General features: G+C 44.9%; 1 protein-coding gene across 2 annotated transcripts in view; it reads right to left on the reverse strand.

Annotated features, from left to right (window-relative positions):
- Hk2 (hexokinase 2) overlaps positions 1-25,838 on the reverse strand; it is a 59,717-nt gene that overhangs the window by 9,630 nt on the left and 24,249 nt on the right. Inside the window, exons 3-12 of one of the 2 annotated variants that reach the window (XM_005329391.3) lie at positions 15,143-15,291; positions 10,686-10,805; positions 9,958-10,053; positions 9,139-9,238; positions 8,655-8,838; positions 6,312-6,467; positions 4,552-4,785; positions 3,052-3,356; positions 1,596-1,744; positions 1,263-1,382 (exon numbers count right to left, since the gene is read on the reverse strand). In XM_005329391.3, coding sequence (XP_005329448.1) covers positions 1,263-1,382; positions 1,596-1,744; positions 3,052-3,356; positions 4,552-4,785; positions 6,312-6,467; positions 8,655-8,838; positions 9,139-9,238; positions 9,958-10,053; positions 10,686-10,805; positions 15,143-15,291 — 1,613 coding nt within the window. Of the gene's footprint in view, positions 1-1,262; positions 1,383-1,595; positions 1,745-3,051; positions 3,357-4,551; positions 4,786-6,311; positions 6,468-8,654; positions 8,839-9,138; positions 9,239-9,957; positions 10,054-10,685; positions 10,806-15,142; positions 15,292-25,838 lie in introns of those variants that run through there. The other variant, XM_078028960.1, reaches the window with a different exon arrangement.

Consider the following 25,838-nt stretch of genomic DNA (forward strand, 5'->3'; position numbering starts at 1 on the left):
ACATAACATGTGCTCCTTACAGAAAATTGGAACATACAGATTAAGATCCAGCAGGATGACTGTTCTATTCAGATAGACTATTTCTATTCAGATAGAAACAGTTATCATACCCAATAAAGTATATAAAGATAAATACAAGTTAGTATGAAAAGACAGTGTCTGTTTAAAATAAAATAAAAATTTGTAGGAAAAGTCTGGAAGGACTCTGTTGGAATGTTTTAACTTTTCTATTAATCATTTTTTCTTCTTTTCTATATAATATAGATATTATAATTCTCAAAAAATTATAAATAAATAAATAAAACCTCTCCCCATCAAGTCATTCTTCTAATTTGCTCCAAGTACTCCTCACCTCCTCCAGGACTGCACTCAGATCATCACCCCACTGCATGTCTTCAGGGCTGTAGTATCCCATTGCCATGGTCCAAACAGTAGCTCTTACTTTTCTGAGCTTGCTTCAACAGCCCAGTTTGGAAGCATCTAAGGCAGGAACCATGCCTTTTGCACCTGGCAACTGCATCCACAGCACCATAACCCTGCAGCATGCATGCAGGTTTCTACATGACTGGCTAAGTCAGAGAGGAACCACCGTTCAAATAAAAATACTCTAATATCGAAGCCATCAGCCCAGATCCCAGCACTGCCTACTCAGCTGTCCTCCATCTCTTCATGTACTCCTGTCCAGTACATCTGGGAACACCAGATCTTCAACCCCTCTTTCATTCATCCAAGGCAAGTTGAACAGCAATGAGAGGCAAAGGTGAGACTAGAAAGACCAGAGCATCCACATTTATAGGAGAGACAAAATAAAAATGCCTGAGCCTGTAAGAGCGTCAGGAGCAAGAGAGAGAATTTGAGCTCACAGGCTCAAGACATCAGAAAAACAGAATACAAATAGTGGCTTGGCCTACTCCCAAGCTAGATGACCTGGAGCAAGGCACCAAGTACCTTTGTAGACCTTATCTTCTATACTGAAAAATGGGCATATGAACACTTAACTTGATGGTTGCTGTGAGGATTAAATGAGATAATGCACATAGGAAGCTAAATGTAATATGTGGCATACAATAAGTGCTTAAAATATGTGAGTTGATGTTTTGATTAGCATCACCATCATCATTCTTCCAAAGAAAGTTGGATCCTAACTAAACCAACTTATTCTTATCAATGGGCCCTTCCTCCCCAAGGGTCACTAGTGCCCTTCTTTCACTCATTAGGGTCAATAAAGCCCATGGGAGAACCCTGTGGGAAGGCACTGTTACCTCATCCAAGCTGTTCTGCTGGCAGGGGAAGGAGAAGGTGAAACCCAGAGGCAGAGACACACCCTTCATGCCCATGTACTCCAGGAAGTCAGCGATGCACTGGACGATGTGGTCAAAGAGCTGTGGGGAGAAGTTGGAGCCCTAAGAAAGAGGCCATGGCCAAGACGGGCTGCCCCCAACTAGGCCTCAGCAGGAGCTCAAGGTTTCCATCCAGAAGAAATGAAAGCTCAGGCACAAGCCCAGAGAGCAGCCTGGGCCTGGGGCCCACCAAACCTTCCCCAGGTCCACAAGGAAAGAGCCGTCATTGAAAGCAAGACGCTCCATGCTGCTCACCTCCTCGCCTGTGCCATGCATGACCTCCTGTGGGATGGAGTAGATCTTGTTGTGCATCTCTACTCCTCGCCGCTTCCCATTTCGCACACGCACCAGCAGGACCCGGAAATTGGTTCCTCCAAGGTCCAAGGCCAAGAAGTCCCCTTTCTCTGGAAAACAAATCCAAAGAGGTGATGAGCTGGGGTGACAAAGAGTGACAGTTTATGTACCTTCCCCTGACAGGGGCCACCCGATAGCTTCAGCAGCCTCAGGGGGTGATGGAGTATGAGCTCTATTTAATGATGAAGAAAAAAGATGCCCCAGGACGAGATCTTTGCTGGCTCTTTAGTGACTCTCAAATGAGTCCACATGCTGGGGGCCCAGAAGTCAAAGTGAGCACTGCAGAGCTCTGGGGACGCTGATAATAGAGTACATTTAAAACTATCTAAATACGCTATTTGTGCCAAATCAAATACCACCTTAGGTTAGATTCCAGACTAGAGAAGGAAAAAGAGAATGAAATTCTTTAAAAGAATTAAAAGGGAAATCTTTTAAAATGAGAAAAACTTCCACCATTAGGCAATTTCAGCGTGCCACAAGCCTCACACACAGTCCCCATCCAACACTTAGGCCATCCTAAGGGATATAGTTCATTCTTTCTTGTGGATGATCAAAATCTGGCTGAGCTGGCAACATTACTTATGTAGAATTACATCAGTAGAAAAAGGGAGCAGGGATCAAACCCTAGTCTCTGGAACCTATACTAACTGCTACATTGGCCTGCTCAGCAATCATTTTCTCTGAATTGGGAAAAGACCTCCATTTATTAGGTTGCAAGACCTACAAGAGGGTTTATAGCGATCTTTTTCTGTAAAGTGACAGACAGGAAACATTTTAAGCTTCGTGGACCACATAGTCTTGCTGCAAACACTCAACTCTGCCAGGGTAGTGCAAATCAGTCATGAATGCTGTACAGACCAATGGGCATAGCTGTGTGCTGATAAAACTTTATTCACAAAAACAGGCATAGGCCAAACCTGGCCCAGGTAGTACAGTATGCTGACCCTTGACCCGGACCAAGTGATGGTTGTGAGCAGTGGCTCTGGTACCTGAATTCCTGGATTTGAATCCCAGCTCTGACACTTGCTAGTAGTGTGAACTTGGGCAAGTTTCTTAACTTCTCAGGCCTCAGTTTTTTGCCACACACAGCTGTTTGTCAATACACAAAAGTAACTACTAATCTTTAATAGCTAACAAATATTAAAGGAATTAATAGGCATTAAGTATGTTGATACATTGTAGGCACCAGTAAGTACTGTTTGATTTTAGCTGAGGTATGTCTGGTTGACTCTAGTATTACAGTAATATAGCTTCAAAAACAGGTGGCGGTTCAAATGTCCAAGGCTAATGCTAACGGAGCTCCCCAAGCACCGATGCTAAGACAAAGGCCTTCCAGGTGAGCATCTCTGCTGCATACCTGTGCCATCGGGGGTAGCACACACGTAGGTGGGCAGCATCTTCACAGGGGCGATGGAGTGCGTCTCCTTGCTCAGACCTCGCTCCATTTCAAGCTTCATCCTCCTCTTGACCTCCAGCAGCTGCTCATGGCTCAGTTTTAGAGGCTCTAGGGTATTCTGGCGGGCTCTGTGTTGATCAGCCAGTCGGTAAGCCACTGCGGTCACCATGGCTGCCCCTTTGCCGCTGCCATCCTCAGAGCGGAGGAAGCGAATGTCGCAGTCAGGCACCAGCCGACGTACAGCCTTGTGAAGACGCTTGGCAAAACTGTAGCCGCCCAGGTGAGATAAGAGACAGGTGTCCGCAGTTAAGGTCAGTGGTATAAATGGTTGCACAGTGGCTCACTGCCTCAGCCCAAATGCTGGGCCTGCAGGAGCAGAGGCTGCCCTCAGCCTTCTCCCTCCACTCTTTCCCATGATAGGAATCACTGTATAAAAAACTCAGATGACCACCCTGGCAGCCTGGCAGAGTTTATCCCCCACTGAAAGGAAAGGACACTTCTAGCACAACACTGTTCCCTACGTGCAGTCACAAGAAATCTCCTCTGCCCAGGAGATTGCAATCAGCCTATGCAGTCTAATAGAATCAGGTGGCTCTAACATTACCCATTTTTCATGTCCCAAAACTCATTTTATTTGAAGATGTCACTTCTTCTGCACTCTCGCCTCTCTTTTGCCAATTTCTGTCAACTATCTCAAGGTATCTGAACAGCTAAAGATAACATGTTATGTTCGGCAAGAAACTCTCCAGGTGATGACTGCTTTGAGGTATCGCTCTGCTACTCCAAGTGTGGTCCATGAGCCAACTGACTCACTGGAGGCTGTGACATGCAGGATCTCAGGCTCACCTCAGACCTTCTGAACCAGAATCTGCCTCTTAAGATCCCCATGTGATTCATGTGCACATTAACTAAAGTTTGGGAGGCACTGAGCTAGGAGATTAGGGAACCTCAGGGCTGAGACCTTCCACAGTGACCAGCTCAGTTAATGATGCCATATTGACCTGGCACTCATGTTAGGAGAAACTAAGTGAGTGCAACAAGAGGCATCTTCCAGGTCCCAACTGAAACTTGAATGTCTGGATATATATAACCCAAAGGATCAAAACATGCAGCGTGGCATCAATTCAATACCCAAATCAGAGGCTGGTAACCCCCAGTGCTGAGGTGGTCCCTGGCAGAATACATAGCACATATAAGAACCACCAAGAATCATAGAGTAAAGAATGAAACTCTGTCTTATAAAGAAGAGGGTGGCCAAGAAGAGCACATCAGCAGCCTTCAGAAATCACCTCCACCCACACCAGGAATGACATCCCCCAGTACCCACTTGCCCCGTTGGGAACTATAATTCTACAAAGACCCCCAACACCTTGGGATGCAAAACAGAGCTGCCCAATGGAGTCACCCGGTCCCAGGTACTCTGGGACCTCCTTCACTCCTGGGCCCAAGACGCTGACTCACTGAGGGTGTTTCTTGTAGACGGAGCCATCAACCCCAATGGTGGAGCGCAGCCGATCCTCGCCCTTGTTCTCCTTGATACGCCGCAGCACAGCAGCCAGGGTGGCTGCACACAGGTTGGCTGAGCGTGTGGACACAATCTGGCAGATCCGGTGAGTGGCCACACAGTCCTCCTGCAATGGATTCAGACCCAGCCGCACCAGCACCTGGTAGGCCTTCCGGATGCCATCCTTATCGCTGGGAAAGAGAAAGATAGTGTGTGGGCACCTGTCTGACCCACTGTGGCCAACAGGAAGAGGGTATGGGCTGGCAAGGAAGCCCATCAGCTCCAGCAAACCCCATCTATCAGTGAGGACAGAATCTCTTATGACCTTGCTACCTGTTTGTGAGCAGGGCTGGTGGGGGGGGAGGGGGGACAACAAGGAGGGAATACAATGCAACATCACCACCCTGAGGTATCTTTCCCAGACATCACACACACACACACACACACACACACTCTCTCTCACACTCACTCACACATACTCACATACAGTGCTACCCTGGCTCATTTTTCCCCCAGTAAAAAACCCAGTATTTCTTTTCTGTGCACTAATATGAAGCTAAGACCTGGTTCATGGACCTTCTGCACTCTTTGCATTTGCCGTTTGCTTGTCTTAAGGTAGACAGACAGAATCTCTGCCTCTATAAACAGTCACCTCTAAACATGTGAATCCAGCTGTGGTGCCCATCTGTTCTCTCTAAAGGAGCCAGAGTTTGTCTGTGCCTGAAGATGGTGGGAAAGGGTAGGTGATTTGACACCATAAGTGCCCTTCTCAGGGGAACCAAATGCCTCACTGGATTGAGTACTACCCTCCCCTTGGGGTGTAGCAACTTTAGCCACTGTTTAAAGGTTCCACTTGGAACAAAGTCCTTGGAATGCTTTCACTGCTCCTTTTGGCACTAAAATCACCTCCTCTCTCTACCTGGTTCCTCAACTAATAGGACCCCCTCTATTCACGCGAGGAAATAGCAAGAATGGAAAACTAGCCCCGGCTATCAGGATACTAGGGGCCATCCTCACTCCCATCCCCCTGGCTGGTCTATGAGTGGGTGAATATATCTGTGGGCATCCAAGCACCTATTTTTCTGTTTTGAAGTAGGGCTCAGGGTAGTCCCTTTTGAGAACTGCTGATAAGAAAAGAGATGTCAGAAATTCAGGAGAAGAACAAGGAGATAGAAGCAAATAAGTGTTAAGGTGCACACTTTAATGCCTCCAGGATTTAACCCAGTGCAACAGCCCAAGTCCCTGCATGCACAGGCCAACTGTTCCCAGCACCCTGAGTCACTTTGGTAGCATCACCCTCAAAATCCACAGGAGCACAGACAAGTAAGTAGAGTGAATTCACAGGCCCACCATGGGCCACCTTCAAGACCCTCTTGTGGCCGGGTGACATGGCATATGCCTATAATCCCAGCAGCTTGAGAGTCTGAGGCAGGAGGATCATGAGTTCAAAGCCAGCCTGAGCAACTTAGTGAGGCTCTAAGCAACTCAGCGAGACTTTATCTCTAAACAAAATATTTTAAAAAGGGCTAGGGATGTGGCTCAGTGGTTAAGCACCCCTGAGTTCAATCCCCAGTCCCCCTCCCCCCCAAAAAAGACAATCATGTAGACCTCCTGCTCAAAGAGTCAAAAGCCAATGCCCCATCCATGTTTCCCAAATGCCTCTCCCCATAACCAGACACTCAGTGAGCAGAGTGCGGCATTGAGACCAGAAACTTACTCTTCAATATCTGAGACATCTTTGGTTTCGAAGCTGCCTGTGGTAAGCAGTTCCGGGCTGGTCTTCCCCTGGAACAGCAGCTCTTCCTTGGCCATCTTCACCAGGATGAGCCTTACCAGCTCCCCCATGTACATCCCACTGATCATCTTCTCAAACCTGCAGGGAAATACAGACCAAAACAATAATATCCCCCCACCGTCCATGAATGCACAACTTTCCTAGGGAGGCCAGACACAAATATATGAGATTCAGCATGCTTTAGAGGTCAGCATGAATAAGGGTTAACTTATTCAGGTGTGTGTCGAAGTGACAGGTGGGGGGCTGCAGGAACTGTGGGGTTGGGACTGACCCTCAGGCTGGTGGGTCTTGAACAATGGGAAAGAACAGGACTTTAAACAGCCAGATGAAACAACCAGGGAGTATAGAACATTCTGGAACAGACTGAATTTTAGGTCATTTAATTTTGTGTAGGAGAATGTTTTTTAAAATTTCTTCTCTCCAAAAAAAAAAAAAAAAAATCTTCATTGAAGTATTTTTTTTCAACAGGAAAAAAAATTTCAACTTGATTAAATATAGGGCACAAGCCTCTTACAGGCCATTTGTGGATTCCTGAGAAAATGGTGGGGTGGGGGGACAAGTTGTGGCAGGAAGATAGTGAGGCAAGATTACAAGACCAGGTTGGAACAGATCTCAAAGAGTCTGGGGGTAAACACAATGGAAGTTTCTGAGCAGGCTGGTGATAGGAGAAGAAACACGTTTTAGAAAGGCAGAGATCAGCTCCCAACCTGAGGCAGTTTGGTAATTTAATTTTGCAGCACTAGGTGACACTGTTTTCTTTAGAAGTCTTTCCGGCGACGACTATGTGGCAGAGGAAATTCAATCTCTTTTGGGCAAAGAAGACCCATTAGTCTCTCAGAAAGCCTCTGGGTCTTAGAGAGAGGAGGCTCCCAGGGCTACTGGTACTGTCTAGGACTGGCTTCAGTGACAAGGAGGCCCAGAGCAGGGGTGTGGAGGGGATTTGGACATGACCTACAGAGAGACAACTCAGGCCAAGTCAGGAAGCATTAGAGCTAAGGGACAAGTGGCAGCATTTGTTCCGAGCACGAGGCACATTGAAAATGTCAAAGCACCCACATGGGCACCCGCCTTGGGAGTAACCTGGCTTCAACAGTGAGGATTCCACATCTTCACCCGTGAAGCTAGCTGTATGGGAGCTGAGGGAAACACCCCCAGGGCAAGCGGGTCTCTACAGTGTGATGTCATCGCTCATGATTTTGGGGCTACCTCAGCTGACAATTTGAAAGATGACTTCCTAATCTATTTTTTTCATGGATAAACCAGGAATATGCTGTCAAGACCTGGCTGGCCATTTTGTCTTTTGATACTTCAAAGGGTACAGGGCTCTTTGGAATGACATGGGTGTGTCTCATTAATGGAGGCAGGCATTGAGTGAGCGACTTCTCAGCTCATAAACCTCGGGTCACCCATGGCAGACACAACCGGTATGTTCCTAAGTTCGGGTAAATGGACTCACATTCCAACACGTAAAAAAAGCTTATGACTTAATGAAACCATGCTTTGAGGAAGAAAGGACTCCCCACCACTGACCTGGTTTATAGGGCTAGTTTTCCTTTCTAAGTAGAGATCTGTGCGAAAAGACTTCCCAAAACTGTCCCAGCACCAAGAAGACCAGAGAGATGCTGCATTGCTCAAACTGTTTTGTAACTGTGTTTAGTGCTTGCAGCAAGCCTGTCTCAACATCTTCAGAGACATTTGGCAAATGTGAGAATGAAATAAGGTTGTGTAAGAGTCGAAAGTAACCTAAAACCAAGTCTGGCCTGGCTGGAGTGCAGAGCATTCAGGTCACAAAATGCTGGGGCCTTTTATCAGATCTACTTCGAGATCATGGTTGGGCCACAGACCCAGGCTGGAGCCCAAAAAGGCTTCTGAGAAGCCAGCTTTTCTATAGGCTTTGGTCAGTCTACAGCTGAGGCAGGAGGCCCTGGGACTCTGTGGGTTGGCAGTAAGCAGCCATCTGACATAACTTGGTCCTTTAGGGGGGAGTAGTGGGTGGGAGCTACTAAGGGGCTTTCAAAAACTAGAATATGACCTTCCAAAGTGAATGTGCCGAAGGATGACCGGGTTTATCACCCGCGCTGGTTTTAGAGCCCTCTCAGCAATTTATATTCCTAAATGTTCCCATAATCAGTGGGTGCCTTGGCAAACTTTGGGGGACAAAGTAAGACTATAGAGATGACCTGAAAACAAATCCCCTGTCCCTGAGCAGCCCCAGCCTCAGTTCCCAACACACGCCCCAACCCCGTCACCCAAAGGCCCACTCACAGTTGCTTCCCAGGATTCAGCGAGCCCATGTCGATCTCTCGGTCAAACTCCGTGCGGATGTCATTGAGCGCGCCATCGTCCCCAAAGGCCCCCCACTCCATGTTGATACACATCCGCCCCTCGTCGCCCTCCACCATGTCGATGTGGCGCATTTCCTCCATGTAGCAGGCATTGCTGCCAGTGCCTGACCAAAGCAAGGGACTGCTCAAGCACCTCCCTACGCGTCCCTCCCCTGCCCCCATCTTCCTCTCACGCTACTGTCCAAGGCTGCTCCGTATTAAGATCCCTCCCTGCAGACTTCTGGGCTCACCCAATATATGGTCCAGAACTCTTACTACCCCAGCTCCACAAGCTTTGGCTTGGCCCTCCAAAGCAACTGCATTGTTCGTTATCTTCAAATATAACCCAGTCTACAGATCGCTCCCTTCTTTTCAGCCCACTCCCCCAACTGCACATCCGGCTCTCACACCCAGAGCTCACTCACCCACAATGAGACCAATCTCACAGTTCTGGTCATCATAACCACAAGTCATCATGGTCCCAACCGTGTCATTCACCACAGCCACAATGTCAATATCAAAGTCCTGTAGGGATGAAATGGAGGATTCTGACCTTCACCATCATAGAAGGGATGGATACAGGATGTGAAGATGGAAAAAGAGCAGCAAGATGCACAGCTCAAGTGCAACGGGCTTACTGACCCAACTCAGAGCCAAGGAAGGTTCGAGCTGGAGAGCTAGATCCATACCCAAGTGAACATCGGGCAACTCACTCCCACCCTGATTGTTCTCATTGTGGAGAACCATTTTCCTGACACCAGCCCTGTGGTCTACTTTGTAGCCATTACTGTACTAAGGAAAGTCAATCTTGTATGCTTCTTCTACTTCTCTTTCTTCTCCCTCTCACCTCTCCTCCCTCTTCTTCCTTCTCTCTCCCTCTCTCCCTCCCTCTTTCTTTCTCTCTCTCCCTCCCACTCCTATGACAGAACTATATCTTGTCCACTCTCTGCCCCATTCTACTGTCATGTCACCATCATGCCAACTTCCTTACTTAAAACGATATGAATGAAGTCTTCTTCAGGACTGAAGGGTTTTTCTTGCACCAAGGCTAAGATTACTTTCCACCATGCTAATCTCAAAACCCCAAAGGCATCTAATCATGTATCAAATTACTGGGTAATAGCAGAGAAGAAGAAAACCTCCCCTTAAGCTCTACAAAAGCTTCTCAGGCTGAGTTTGAGGACAGACTTCAGAGTGAATCCCAAAGAGCCTGCACACCCGAGGTCCCACCACTCCACACTCACCCCTCTCCGCTGGATGGCCTTCCGGATCAGAGCCACCACGTCTCTGCCTTCCACACCACTGGACTTGAAGCCCTTGGTCCATGAGACCAGGAAACTCTACAAAACAACCAAGGAATGAATATTGATTTTTCTACAATTAAAACACAGGCCACACTTTGCCAAGCATCATTAATAGAGCTCTCTGATGCCCAGCTACAGTCATGATTGAATTTGTAGACTGTCTCCTAACTAGCGGAGGAAAAAGAAACTCAGGCTCCTCCCACGTTCAGGAAAGGAGATCAAATGAGTGATTCCTTCATGATTCACCACTCCTAAGAAATAGAAGGAGCAGGCTATAGACTTGCCAAAATAAGATATGTATATCCTTGAATCATTAACTCCCCAGGTATCCTTCTTCCAAGACCCTTCATCAAAACACTCAGGATCAAAAGAGTTCCTAGCTTCTCATTCCTGTCACCCTGGGTGGGATTGGGACACTATGCAATATGTGTGAAAGGGAGAGTAACAAAGAGCACCCACCTCCCTGATACTTTTTCACGCCCCCCAACACCTCCACACACGCACAGTCACCCAGAGGCCAGAACTCTCAATACTGAATCCTTAGCTATAAAATCCAGCGGTGCTACCGCCGATACCACAGCAGCAGATGGCCACCAGGGAGTTCTTCCCAGTCCTCCCAGCCCCAGGAGCGAAGCAATGCAGCAAGTCTTCTGAAGAACCCATCTTACCTCATCTAGCTTAGTCTGGTGGCAGGGGAATGAGAAGGTAAAGCCCAATGGGAGTTTCTTGTCTTTGATTTGGAGTTTATCCATGAAGTTGGCCAGGCATTCAGCAATGTGGTCAAACAGCTAAGGACACATGATACAGGAAGATGAGCAGGCAGAATGGCACAGAAATTAAGACTTTGGGCTCACAAAGGAATTAGTTGAATTTGCACCAGATTCTCTTCCTACCCTGAGCCTTCATTTGCTTTTTATCGAAGAAATGGGAATGGTAACTGGACCTGCCCACAAACAGTTCCCCAAATGATTAAATGAGTCAGTTCATATAAGGGCTTAATACTAGTTAGTACTCATTAAAAGCTGTCCTCCACTTAGACCATCTGTCAAACATCTGTCAAAATAACCCTGAGAGGAAGGGGGAAATCATGGCCAAAGTTATCAGAAAGTCCACGCACACCCTACAAATAGGACATCCTTTGGTGGCCCTGTCAGAGACCCCCGGACACAGATGCCTAGCCAATTATCTTACCAGAAAGGAAAGTTCACCTCACCACCACGTAGTACTTCAGCATCCCTGTTTCTTGTGACTGGGGGAGTGGTGGAACATTCTGTGTTGGCATTCTATGAACCAACTTAGCAAAAATGAGTAACTTTTTTCTATTTTTTCCGCTATTCTAGAAAACTAATCGCCTGGGGGCAATCCAAAGAAGTTATCTTTGTTTTCTTCTTTCAAAAACGGAAGACTCAGTTCTCTCTGAAGAGCAACAAAGAATAGGGTTTTGTGGATGGGCACTCTCACAACTGTGATCATGCTGAGCAGAACCCACAGCTCCTCAGCCCTGGAGAAAGCTGCATTCACAATGAGCCAGGTTTTCAATCAGCCCCAAGGAAGCCCCCTGACTTCCTTCTTGGCCACTCAGCACCCTCAAAGAGAAGTTGGTGACCCTCCAGATGCTGAGAGGATGAGGCCAGAGGTTTGGGGAACAAAATATAAGGAGCCGCCAAAGAGGCTGAACACATTCCAAGTGCAAGGTTAACCCGGTGGCAAAAATGAAAAGCTAAGTGGGGGAGGGGGAAGTGGAAAAGAACAACTATCTTTTCCTTTCCAGAAACAAGTAAAGATTTTACTAAAGATTTTCAAAGAATAGTCCTGGGCCAGCAGCACCACCACCACCATCACCTGGAAACCTGTTAAAAATGCAAAATCCAGTCGCCCTCCTCCTAAGACCTACCATAGAAGAAACTCTGAGAGGCCCAGCAATCTACTAATAAGCCCTCATCCTGATGCTGTGGTTTAAACCACAGAAAATTATTTGCATTTACTTAGAAACTGAAAGGTTGAGGGAAGATTCACAGTCCTGATTGGCTCCCCATGCTTGGGGTATGGTCAGCAGGAGGCAGCTGGAAGGCAGAGCCAGCCCAACCTGGGAGGGGCCAGTTCTAACTGGGCTCCCTAGGTGGATTCTGTCCCTCAGTCTGATCCCCAAGAAGTCAACCTCAGCTGATACTGAACCGTCTACCTCTAAACCAAAACATTCTCAAGGACAAGTGCTAAGCTAGGACTGGGGTCTCTCACCAAAGGAGAGCACCAGTGCACAAGTGCCAAGTTCCTCTAACAGAGGTCAAGTGTTTTAATATGCAAATAGGGTTTCTAGAGACATCTATCCCCAGGCAGTTCTGCTCTTCTATTGGGGAAGTTGATAAGAAAGAAAATATGGGATGTATTAAACAAATTCCCAGCACCTTCTTCCTGACACACTAGTCAATGATCTTTAGTACAAACAGTTTTATTCCCCCCAAAAGGAAGGTGCAGCAGCTGTTTAAAGAAACAAAGCAATCTTAAAGATGAAGAGTCTTTAAAAGGAGAAGTAGAAAGTCACCTTCCCCTCACCAGCCCTGACCACGGCTCCCTCCCTAGCTGGGAAGGCAGAGGAGAAAGGCAGTAAAGATGCTTTAAATACTGCCCTGCCCAGAAAGTAACCACTGGCCATCTGGGGCTATTTCAATTCATTAGAAAATAATAAAAATAAAAATTCAGCTCTCCAATCACAGTAGCCCCACTTCCCAAGTGCTCAATGCCTCAAGAGGCTGACAGCTACAGAATCATGCAGGCCAGATAGTGAGCAGTTCTACCCCTGCAAAAAGTTCCCTTGGCCAGTGCTGGGTTCAAAGAAGTTTTTTGTTTGTTTGTTTTTGGTACTGGGGATTGAACTCAGGGGCACTGGACCACTGAGCCACATCCCCAGCTCATTTTTGTATTTTATTTAGAGACAGAGCCTACTGAGTTGCTGAGGCTGACTTTGAGCTCACAATCCTCCTATCTCAGCCTCCCACCATCTTTTAAAGTGGGGAAGAGGAGACCATCTGCTTCCTTGAACTGGAAGCCTAACCTTTTTTTCTGTCAGTTGAGGAACCTACAGATAAGATGCTGAGAGAAGGAGCTAACACCTTCCTGCTATAAAAAGGCTCAAAGGGCATCACTGTGTGGAGTTTGAAAGTTTTCCTTTTCTTTATTGATCTAAGGATCCACTCACTCCCCTTCCCACAAGATACACCTTAAATATTGTAAGTGGCTGCTATTCAGGTTTATGACCTACTGCTTTGAAATGGAAGTGATGTGGCAGAAGACACAACTTCCTTTTTGGGGAGATAAAACTGTTTGCACTAAAGATCATTTGGACTAGTGTATCAGGAAGAAGGTACTGGGAATTTGTTTAATACATCTCATATTTTCTCTCTTATCAACTTCCCCAATTGAAGAGCAGAATTGCCTCTAGAATCTTACACAGGGACCCACTCTGCCCAGGTTCAGAGTTCCTCAAGAAACCTCTGCAAGTTCGGAGTTCGGTAAATTGGCCTTGGTTTTAACTAAATTTGCATTTTAAAAATCCATTTATTTTCCTTTACTTAAAATACTCATACATAACGCCAAAAGGGGTAGGAGGTATAGGAAAAAAACAGCACCATTAATTTATAACACTAAAATAACCCCTTAGATTTCCTTTCTGTCTTTTTTTCCAAATACTTTCTATCATTTTAGATCTATAATATCAATTCTCTTGCTTAGGAAAAAAAAAAAAAATCAACACCCATATTTTCTCCTAGTTTTTTTTCTGTTAGTTGGTTTTTTTTTTTTTTTTCATTGATTTCACACCTTCCTAACAACCTAACAGCTCTTCATTTCCATGTAGGTCTCATACTCTTTGGTTTTTGTTTATTAATTTGGACTAAAACATTTTGCCTATGTATATACATGAAAAACAGAAACTAGATGGTTTAAGAGATTTCTAGGTAAGCTTGTCAAGGAAAATTTCACCCAGATCATAAATGTTTGAAATGAATTCTCTTTCTGGATTGGCAGAGATACTCCACTTTGTCTGCTGGAGTCCCACACCCTTGCCAGGCCCTGGGGGGGGAACTCTACAAGGACTATGAGGTCCTTGTGCCCCTCATGGTGTTGAAGGGTTAGCAATAGGCTACCCAAGATGTGTCAGATGACATAAAAATCCGCCTAACACATCTTCAGCGAACTGCAAGCACAGCCAAACTTCAGGTGCTATTTTTGGTTTTGTCTTATTTACTTGATTCTCAAATATCTGTAACCTGAGGGATGAGGCTCAGAATGGGTGAGGGAGGCAATGGGCCCCATGATGGCCACAGCAGAGTACAAAGAAGCAACTGGAAGGACAGAAAAATAGTTAAGAGTGCCAGTTTATGGGCCAGTTTGTGTGAAATACTTAATATGCATCCTCCTCTCCTCTAATCCCCACCACAGTTTCCATACTCTCATCCCTCTCTTCAGATGAATAAACGGATGCTCTACCAAGTGCCATCATTACTTGCCCAGAATCCCTCAGCCAGATTGTCTGAACATGGAGGCCCAACCTCCTCAACACAACAGCATGGCACAGGCACAGGGGGAGCCAGCGGAAGAGACTCACCCCTCTGTGTCTCCCTGACTTTATGCTGGAGCCATGGGACACCCTCCACAGAGATAAAATGCCCACAATCCCAGTGACCCAGGCTCCTTCTCCAACCCCAGCCTTCAAGCAAGGAATAAGGTTTACCCTCAAGGCCACTTCCAAAGTCAAAAAAAGGACCTAAAAAATACCTTCCTCACTTGCTCTGCTCATAATCAGGAATTCCTTTCCCAGGAGTGGCCTGATTTGGTAGACGAACAGGGAATAAAATTCTGAGGGCTGTCACCTCTCCTAAGCCTTAGGCCAAAGATGTGACAATGCTGAAGAGCATTCTACTCCATTTCTCCTCCAGGCATTCCTTTTATTATTGAGCACCCACTGCATATAAAATGTGGCAGGAAGAGCCAGGCTCTGGCCACAGGGATCCCTACAGCTGTGCTAGTATCCATTCATGATGGTGTCTCCAACCTGAGAGCAGTGGGAGAAGGTGCAGAAAGGACATCTCAAGGAAGGCATTCGTAGACCCTGAGAGAGAGGCCATACCTGAGTGCCACTGCCCCGCATGATGTCCTCAGGGATGGCGTAGATCTGGTTCTCCATCTCAACCTTCTGGAGCCCATTGTCCGTTACTCTCACACGGAGCACACGGAAGTTGGTCCCTCCAAGATCCAGAGCCAGGAACTCTCCGTGTTCTATACTCAAAGAAGGGGACACTGTCAGTTTGGGGAAGACAAAGTGAAACTGCCTCACAGAGACCAATCAAGACTTCAAACCCCCGAGTCCCTTCTTGGACACTGGCCATCTATAGGTGCCTGCATGGCCAAGGGATTTTACTTCTTTTCTATACACAGTTAGATTTGATCTCCTTCATGTTAAGCACTTTTATAATTTCCTTTTACAATTCACATCAACAACGAGGCATTTTCACATCCAACAATAGGGTGCTCAACCCCTCAAGACTGACTCTCCTAAGGGATTTCTGCAAGTCCTCACGGAGTAGATGGACCCCAATAAACGCTGTGCCAGGCATCCAGGCCTCAGTTTTGTTTCTATCTCCTCAGAATATCCAGCAAGTCTGAACCCTGGACCTGTGCCAAATTGTGACCACTGTACAAAACTGCCTAAATGTTTGCATGCTATGTTGGCGATCTCTAACTATAGAATCAAAGAGTCACATGAGAGAGGAGAATGGAACAACTGTCTATGAACTCAGTGGCCTAGCAAGTAAGCCAACCAGGTGCCCCCAGAGGATCTTGGGCTTATTAGAGTGTGAGAGGATGCTGACCCCAGAGTGTGAAAGACATGAGTTAGGCCACCCAGCTGCTCCACTCAACCCCCAGAGCTGTGAAGGAGTCAGAAAGGGGACAGTAGGTCTCTAAAACTTCCCACAGACACAAATCGGTCAAATCTTCACGTGCACCAGAAAGGCAGAGTTCCTTCCCGCCAGGAAACAAGCAGTGCAGACAGGAAACATCCAGACTCTGGATAATAATACAGCCGGCCACAGGGAAGTGGCCCATTGTGTGGCACAGAATGAAAATGCTGAAGAGGCGCAGAGCCCAGAGCCAGGGCTGGGAGAGGAGGAGGGCTCACGTGCACCCGGCCTCCTCAACCCATAATGGCTCCCAGAGTCTTCTGCTGCCCTACCACACAGCACGGCTTCTGGAAGGATAGAGGGTAATTTCCTGGGAAATTCACTAATTGACATGTTTGTCAACACTTAACCTCTTTCCCAGTGGAAGCCAGCCACTGAAATAAGGTATAATGGAGGAAGGTCGGGTACTGTTCTTGCTAGTTGAAATGAAGGGCTCATTCTGTGCCCAGGTCCCCTGAGCACCTTCAGCTCTTTGGCCCTGAGAAAAACTAAATCTTGCCAACTCCCTGACAACACCACCACAGTCCCCTAGTGCAAAAGTGACACTGGGAGCAGACAAGATGCACTAGAGATTCATCTGCACACAACCAGCTGTCAGGAGGTATGACACTGGTAGACAGCCTCTTCTGCCCATGTTACCTACATGAAAATCCTGGTGCAATCGCTTTTCATCCAAGACTGGTTCCTGAGCCTCTGAGCCTCAGCTGCCTCATCTCTAAAATGGGAACAGCATACTTCATGGGATTATTGTGAAGGGAAAAAATAGATGTTATGCCCCCAGCACTGTGCCAAGAACTTAAGGAATGCTCACTAGGTCCCAGATATGTTCTATCCAGGTTCTCAGAAAACACTGCCCCACATGTATGCTGGAGAGTCTCCCAGGCCCACGATGGCAGGGGAGACTACAGACATCTGTCCAAGTCACTGGAAGCAGCTCCAGTGACTTCAGCATTCCTCCTGAGGACTAATTTTCCATTCCCTGCTGGCATCTGGAGGCAGCCTCATCACACACTACAGCTGCCAACTCGCTAAAGCAACCACCCGTCTGGGGTGGCTCTGCCCCCTTCATGGCCATGGGCGACTTTTCCAGACACTCCGGTTCTGAGCCTCCCCTGGTAGTGGGACCTCAGCCAGATTCTAGGAAACGCTATGTGGTGGTTGTCATGAGGAATGAAAAGGAAAATCAAAGATGAACTGCCTCATCAGCACTCTGAGGCCCAGGGCACACACGATCCGCTGAATCAGTGACCACGGGGGACGAGGCAGCCAGGGCTGGCCCTGGTTGGTTATCATCCAAGGCCAGCCCAGCTGGATTCACTGCAGGGGCACAGCTCCATCAGGAATGTGGTTTTGCCGTATTTTCTGGTGGGCTAAAGGGAAACCACAAATAATAAAATTTCTGTCGAAAATTCTGTTCTAAGAAGGAAATGTCATCCCTTGCTTTCCTCACAACAGGCTCATCTAGAGCAGACATCTCTCCTCATCCTTCCACATTTCTATTCCCTGTGACCCCTCGACAAACACCATGACCCCTCGACAAACACCATGACCCCAACTGTCACAGCCAAGGACTACTTCTGAGTCCGGAATCTGAGCCAGCACAATGACTCCAGAAATTCTAAGGTGGTCTCTTCAGGACAGTAGACAGACCCTTCTTCTAGTGCCCATATACCCACCATGCATGACAGTCCCCCATGGTTCAGTGCTGGACCACAGAGACAGCAGACAGACCTTGTGAATTCTAGCTCAGCTGGCGTGTTGCCCTTGTGGCATGGGCACACAGTGTCCCATGTTATGTAGCAATTAATCTTTGCCAATCTGCTAAGTCAAAGTGTATCTGATTTCTTTAAACTTGGTTTCTTTCATTGGTATAAAGTTAACATTTCAAAAGGTTGAATGGAGTTTCTTTTTCTGTGAATTATCTATTCATGACTTATTTTTGTTTTTTTAAGATAGTCATGATTATCTTTAGACTCTTAAAAAAACTCTTCGTATAGTAAAGAAAACAGCTTTGATGATTATATATTTGCAATTATTTTTCCTAGTTGGATGTTTATTTTTTAATTTGATGCATGCTACTTTCACCCATGCAGAAAGATCTGATTTTTTTTATATTGTCAAAATATTCATAGTTTGAAGATTTTTAGTGTCCTATCTCTAAAAATTCTGAAGAATAAAGATTGTATTCAGTTACCTCCCTTTCTAGATCTCTCCAATTCCTCTTAAACATGGTCACAACTGTTCTAATGTAAGGAGGCAAGGGATCATCAAAGGTTTAACAGGGAACTGAGCCACACACCCACCAGCCTTTTTTTTTTTTTTTAAAAAAAAAAAAAACAGGGTCTCTCTAAGTTGATTAGGACCTTGCTAAGTAGCTGAAACTGGCCATGAACTTGCAAGCCTCCTGCCTCAGTTTCCCAAGAGACTGGGATTATGGCCACAGTGCCCAGCTAAAATTCTTCTATTATGATCTTTTTGAAAAATAAAATCCAGGACCTTATCTTCATTTCTCTTATCCCTAGCACAGAGTTCAGACTTATTCCCATTGGGATGTTTATGCTAAAAAGAAAAAAAAAAAAAGATAGAGGCAGGTGATAGGGAGATTTAGTAGACTGATGGCCCAACGGTGGATGTCTTTAACAGGAGAGAAACTGAAGTAAGCAATGTGCTCTTTCTTTATAAACATCTCACTGATCTTCAACAACCCAGTTAGGCACCCTAATCCCAAGTTGCAAAGGAGAAAACCAGGCTCAGGTCCAGTCATTCCAACCAAGATTCAAATCCAGAACTAGCAAAGGTTTCTGCTGCAATGAGCAAGGAGGCTGCTCAAAGGAAAGCTGTAAATCTTCAAATAGGGAATTTTTCACTAACTACAGCAATTTATAAGACCTTGAGGTGACAGCAGGCCCCAAGCTGGCCTGGGTGACAAAGGAAATGATGTTGTGTCTCAGAAGCTGAATCACTTGGTTAAGGTCATTTTGGGGTAAATGAGAGCTAGGATTGGAAACCAAGTCCATCTGACTCTAAAGTCTGTGCTTTTCCCTTGCTACCACACCCTCATCTTTCATGGTTTCTGGAAGCCATAAAGTAGCAAGGAAGAAAGCAGACACCCTAAGCTTTTATCAGTAACCACAGCCCATATCCCTGGGTTTATTAGACGGCTATATCCTCTCAGACTGGACCTTCCATACTGAGTGGAGGATGGGGCAAGTGAGGTGGCAGGTACATAGCCATTAGCAAGGGGTGACACACCCTTCGCTATAGTGGAACTCAGAACCTACTGATACAGGCTTTTTTTTTTTTTCTTGATGCTCTCTCCCATACAATTATATCAAACCATTGTTCCCACCCTGTAGGTCACTTTCCAAGTTCTCTCTGCTGAAGGACTCCCCACTCTGGCAAGAGAAGGGGCACCAAAAGAGGGGTGGGAAGGAAGACACCCAAGGAAATGACACTGGCCTCTAGCTAAGAGGAACTGGAGATAGGAGTGTTTGATGGTGCCACCCTCCACCAAATTGCCCAACGGTGAGAGTTGAAGAGGTGCCCTCTGGCAGGGTTTGTTTGCTGACTCATTTCTCATCCTGGACTACGGGCAGCCCACTTTCAGTTCCACTCTTATCAGATACATAAGGTCAGCAAGATAAAGGGGTTTTAATTTCTCCTGGGAACTCACCTGTCACAGGGGAACCTTGAGGACTGAAATGACATTTGATTAACCACCTGACCATGATGGTCAATGTCACCTTAGTTGATGTGACATAACTAATTCATTTGGTGCCACCACTCCAGCATTGTTAATATTGTGTACTAACAGGTATCTGGTCCCGGCAAGGACTTGAGTTATATTTTTTCCAACAGGGTCTATTTTCAATCGTTAGGTACTTGCCACTCATTAAAATAAATCACCACCTGTTCCTTTCAGGCACTCAGAGCAGAGTGCCAGTCAGTGCTCTAAGCTCTTGCAAACAGTTTTGGTTTGGTTTTGTATTTTTAAGCAGCAGTGTCCTTTCATCTGAGGCAACTGTGTTAACAAATGGTAGTGCCCTGGTTGATTGAGGCTGGAGCAGAGTCCAGCCCCTCACTCCCCAGCCTCAGGTAATTAAAGATACTTCAGACTGCAGGAGTCTCTTTCTTTTATTCTTTTTTCCTCGTTTTATATATTTATTCTAATTTATTATACATGACAGAATACATTTCAATTCATAGTAAACATATGGAGCATAATTTTTCATTTCTCTGGTTTTTCACAAAGTAGAACCACACCATTTGTGTCTTCATACATGTACCTAATGATGATCAACTCATTCCACCATCTTTCCTACCCCTACGCCCCTCTCCCTTCCCCTCCCTCCCCTTAGCCCTATCCAAAGTTCCTCCATTTCTCCCATGCTCCCTCCACGCCCATTATGGATCAACATCAAGAAAAAAAAACATTATCAAGAGAAAACATTTAGCCTTTGTTTTTTGGGATTGGCTTACTTCACTTAGCATGATATTCTCCAATTCCATCATTTACCTGCAAATGCTATGATTTGATTCCCAGGAGTCCCTTTCACTTAGTGTTCCCAGAGTGCTAGGCATCCATAAAGATGGCAAGGTCTGCCCTTAGTGAAGGTTAAGGGAGGTTAATTAAGATACAGCTCACAGCCAGGTACAGTGGCACACGCATATAATTCCAATGAATGGAGAGGCTAAATAGGAGGATCCCAAGTTTGAGGCCAGCCTCAGCAACTTAGTGAGGCCCTAAGCAACCCAGTGAGATGCTGTCTCGAAACAAAAATAAAAAATAAAAAAAGGCTAGGGCTGTGGCTCAGTGGTAAATTGTTTCTAGGTTAAATTCCCAGTACCCGCCCTCCCAAAAAAGATACAGCTCACAACAACAACAAAAAAATTTAACTAACAAATAAATATAAAAAAGATACAGCTAACCTCCTATACCCTCACTTCCAATTTTTATTTCTTCTCAGTGCTTCTATCTTTTACGTAGGGCTCTATCCTGTAAGATTTCATTTTGTTAAATTTGAGACTGGGGTCCATAATTGAACAATTGGAAAAAAAAAACTTCATTTCAAAAAATGTTTGAAAAAATCACTATTTTAATTGACAAAAAGTGAATTTGTGATTGAACCATCTCACAAAGTACTTTCCATTCTTGCCATTAGTTGTTTCGACAATGATCATGGGAGACAGTTACTAAAAACTTCTTAGCTGTCTGGTACTACATTAACCCCAGGCCCAGACTCAACAGGGAGAGAGAGAGCAAGTATCGAAGGAAGGATTATTTCTGCTGTGACAAGGAAGGTTTCTTGGGAGGCAACACAAGACAGCCAGGACTTAGTAAATATGAAGTTGCTAGACAGAGAAAAGGGGACATGTAGATGCAGTGGCCATGTGTGGAAGTCCATGGCATGTCCACATATCCAGAAGGCAGGACAGTGGATTGGTTTAACTGTACAAGATGGCTCTGATTTGTGGCTTCCAGAAAATGGTATTTCCGAAGAGTGTCCTTATGACACAAGGCTTATATAACATGGCTGCAAGCATGCAGCGAATGACATTGCCAATAACTTGGTTCTTCAGCAGGTCAGATTTGCATTTTCACTGGAGTTGGGGGCGGTAAGGTAAGGGAGGCTGGCTAGAAGTGTGACATGACAGTCCAGCTAAGTAGCAACAAAGGCCTGGGTCTCAGGCCATGCAGATGGTCATCTGTCCCATTTGCCAGGATGGAAGGATTTCCTATGACATGGACTTTCAGTGGTGAAACTGGGGGAGTCCTAAGCACACCAGAATGGTTGTACTGCACCAGATCCAACCATACTCTTCCAGCTCTTCCTCTTCACCCAATGCCTAAGCATGCAGCCTTCAACTTTGAGGCAGATCAAAGACACACATCCAGTTCCCAAAGTAGCCCCATATTAATTCAATTCCTCCAAAGGGACCTGCCCCTTCCTGCCCTGCATTAGCATTTTCCTTGGTCCTGGGTGAATGCACTGAACATCCTGGATCACCTTCCATGAGATGGCTTTGGTTTGAGGAGACCTTGTTCTTCCCCTGCTCACACATAGTATGGATTGCTCTAAGAATGTAAGGGCATGGGTTCCAACTGCATGGAGAACTAATAAGGTAAATCTCCAGGTCCTGGGGAGGCAATCCAGCAAGACACAGGTTTTGAGGTGCAATTTCCCTTGTACTTGGAACCACCACAGTCACTACCAAATCTGGCAGCCTTTTCTTAAGCTCCAGGATCCTGTTACTCTGTTACAATGCAAAGCCCACCTCTGCTTAATAGCTCAGCAATAAAGTGACCCCATTATCATTAAAGTTATTGTATCGTTGTGCTTAACAGTCAGTAAATGCTGGTGTCTGGTACAATCAATTAAGATGGAAACAGGATCTTCTATGCCTTTGGTTTAGAAACCATTTTAAGCAACAAGATACTTTTTTTCCCCCAAATAAAATCAGCATTCTTAAAAAAAAAAAAAAAATTGAGCTGCTCCAAATGAAGCCCAACTGAAGGGAGGGAGTTGAAGCATACAAAAAGCACATGGTTAGAAGAAGATTCAGAAAGCAGAGTCTGTTGCTTTTTCACACTGGAATGTTTCATACTTTCAAAATATGTGCCAGCCACAGAGAGGTGTTCCATTAGCCCCACAGAGATGAAATCATCCTTCAAAGGATTAAAACATGATTATGTTTCAATATTGTGCATGCTTTGAGCATGTTAACTTTTTTAGGTAGGAAGATCTAGGTTTGAATCCTGTTTTAACATGTACAGTATTAGCCACATGACTTCAGGTAATTTATTAGAAATCTGATACTCAGATTGCATCAGCTGTTAAAACAAAGGTGGGCAGGATAATATAACCTCCTCTTTAACCAACACCCCAGGACACAGGGACACGGATATCATATACGCACACTCATACGAACACCATCAAAATTCAACACAGTCAAGGCACAATGTGTGACGCAAGTAAATGCCATCTACTATAGGGAGGCTATCGGGGCAATCTTTGATTTATATTATCGGTACTACATAAATCCATTTATTAACTTGCTTGTGTGCTAGCTGTTGATTTAGGCCTTTACTGCATGGCTGTTGATATAATGTGCAGCAACCAAGATAAGGGCTTCTTTCAGAGTTTCACTGGCTTCCATGCAACCGATCACCAGCCCAGTCTCCCTTTATCATATCATGTGCTTTGCATTATATGGCCTGGTATCACTCTCTAATTGTCTCATCTGGGTAAGCTTTATCTCCCCGAAGACAGTTTCCACTCTTCAAAGGCAGGGCACAAGGCAACTTGGCACACCGCTGCCTCACAGAAGGCCAAGTCTCACAGAGGTCTTTCTTAATCAAACTGATCAGCTAGACCTGACTTTCCAAAAGAAGAATGAATGCATTGTGCTAGCCACATGGGCAACACACACACATAAAATGTGCCACTAGAGTTGTGCTTAAGGACCCAGGCACTGGCATCCAGTTGGCTGAACTAAAATCCCAACCCTGCCACCTGCTTGTTTTATGACTTTGGGCAAGTTGGCTGCTCTTTCTAAATCTAGTTTCTTTTTCTGCAGAATGAAGTTCAGAAGACCTACCAAGAATTCATGCGTGCTGCCGGGCACAGTGGCACACGCCTGTAAATCCCAGCGGCTAGGGAAGCTAAGGCAGGAGGATCCAGGGTTCAAAGTAAAAGGAAGGTGATAAGAAACTCAGTGAGACCTTATCTAGTAAAATACAAAAAGGGGCTGGGGATGCGGCTCAGTGGTCGAGTATTCATGAGTTCAATCCGTGGTACCAAAAAAAGAAAATAGAATTCATGCATGCTTAGCACAATTTCTGGCATTTTAATACATCTACAATTTTTATCATCATTACCACCACCAATACCACCATTACCTACTCTCTAGGGGAGTTAAGCCTGTGTAAGGTGGAGATTCACTCACCTGTGAACATAAATCACAGTTCAGGGGAGGGCAGAAGTGTTGATGGAACTGACTTGCCCTCGACCTACCTGATAAGGCAGTTATATCTCAACACACTAGCCAAGACAAAGAGGCGAGAAACACAGAACAAAGATACTGTATTTCAAAATTAGAATGTGACTGGAAAGTTTATAGCTTTTCAATGGATTGTACTTAATTTTTGTTTTTATTTGTTTTGTTTGGGGATTGAACCCAGGGGCATTTTACTGCTAAGCTATATTCCCAGCCCTTTTTTTTTTGAGACAGAGTCTCATCAAGTTGCTGAGGCTGGCCTCAAATATACAATTCTTGTGCCTCAGCCTCCCAAGTTGCTGCACTTACAGGTGTGTGTCTGTATTTTAAGATTACAAAGTCAATCCATTGATGATTTACTTTAAAAGATAATCTGATTTGTCCCAGAACCTTTTGTTCAGCAACATGAGCCAACAGAAACTACAAATCTTCTGGCCAGGGGGTACCTACCTCACTCCAAATTCTAACTCTGTCACTAACTGGTCACAGGTGACTGTGGCAATCATCAATCCTCTTTTAGACTCACTTGCCTTATTTTTAAAGTGGGAATTTCTCTTTTGTAAGGTTTTTTTGTAAGGTTTTTAAAATAAATTTATGCAGACAGATTAGTATAGACATTATGTACGCTCATTAAATAGTGCCAATTATTCCTGCATTTCCTCTTAATATGGAATTCTTCTCTGAAAAACCGACCCTTTTAATGTGTGTGTGGCAGGACCCTGACAGTACTGTGAGTAGGACTGGTGTTGCAATCCTCTGCTCAGTGATGGCATAGATTAGGGCTGCCTGCAGAGAGTTCAGGATGGTGTCATCCCTGACAGACACAAACAATGCTTCCTTTACCTAACTCTTCACTGCAAAAGTCAAGGGACACAGACAAAAAAATATTGGTGAGGATATGAGGCATGCAGAACTCTTTCCACTTTGTAAGTGGAAGTATAATACTGTTCAACAATTTAGGGGAAAGGTCTGGCAGTTTTAAAAATTGAAGCATATCTCACACCAAACTATGACCCAGTAATTCTATTCCCAGTTGTTTTACCCAAGAAAAATGAAACTTGTGCCCATGAAAGAGCTTGTGCAAGAATGTTCATGTTAGCTTTACTCTTAATACCTCAAAACTGGAAACTTCCCAAGCATTCACCAATATTCATGTCATATATGACTCCAATCAGATCATGGAATCAACAATCAAAAGGAACAAACTACTAATAGACACAACATGAATAAATTTCAGATTATGAGCGTAAAAGACTTGAATTAAAAAAAATACTGTATGAATCTATTTATGTGAAGTTCTGAAACAGGCAAAGCTAATATGCATGGAAAATATTAAAATATGCCGGCCTCTGGGTTGTCAAGGACAGGAACTGACTGGAAAGTGGCATGAGGGAACTTTCTGTGGTGTATTGATAAGGATTGTTTTAAACAGGTGTACATATTTTTGTCAAATCATAAAACGATACATTCAAGATTTGTCATTTCATTGCATGTAGATCTTATCTCAAAAGAATATTGAACTCTAGACATGCTCAATTTTTAGAGCTGAACTGAACAGATTTTGGCAATTTATTTTGCAATGCTTTAAATAAGATGGACTGATAGATGGAAGGATAAAGAGGTATAATAAGGCAAATCTAGTAAATATTATGCTCACTATGGAATACTTTGAACTTTTTAAAACTGGGGGGAAAGCAAGAACTTTTTAAAATTATTTTATTTAATTATTAATTTAAGTGTAGAAACTCATGGGGTACCATGTTATAATTTGATACAATGTGTAATGATCAAATCAGGGTAGTTAAGATTTCTATCTCCTTAACATTTTTAATGTTTAATTAACCTGTAATAATTGGATATAACCTG

Source organism: Ictidomys tridecemlineatus, chromosome 12 (assembly GCF_052094955.1).
Source record: "Ictidomys tridecemlineatus isolate mIctTri1 chromosome 12, mIctTri1.hap1, whole genome shotgun sequence".
NCBI lineage: Eukaryota > Metazoa > Chordata > Mammalia > Rodentia > Sciuridae > Ictidomys > Ictidomys tridecemlineatus.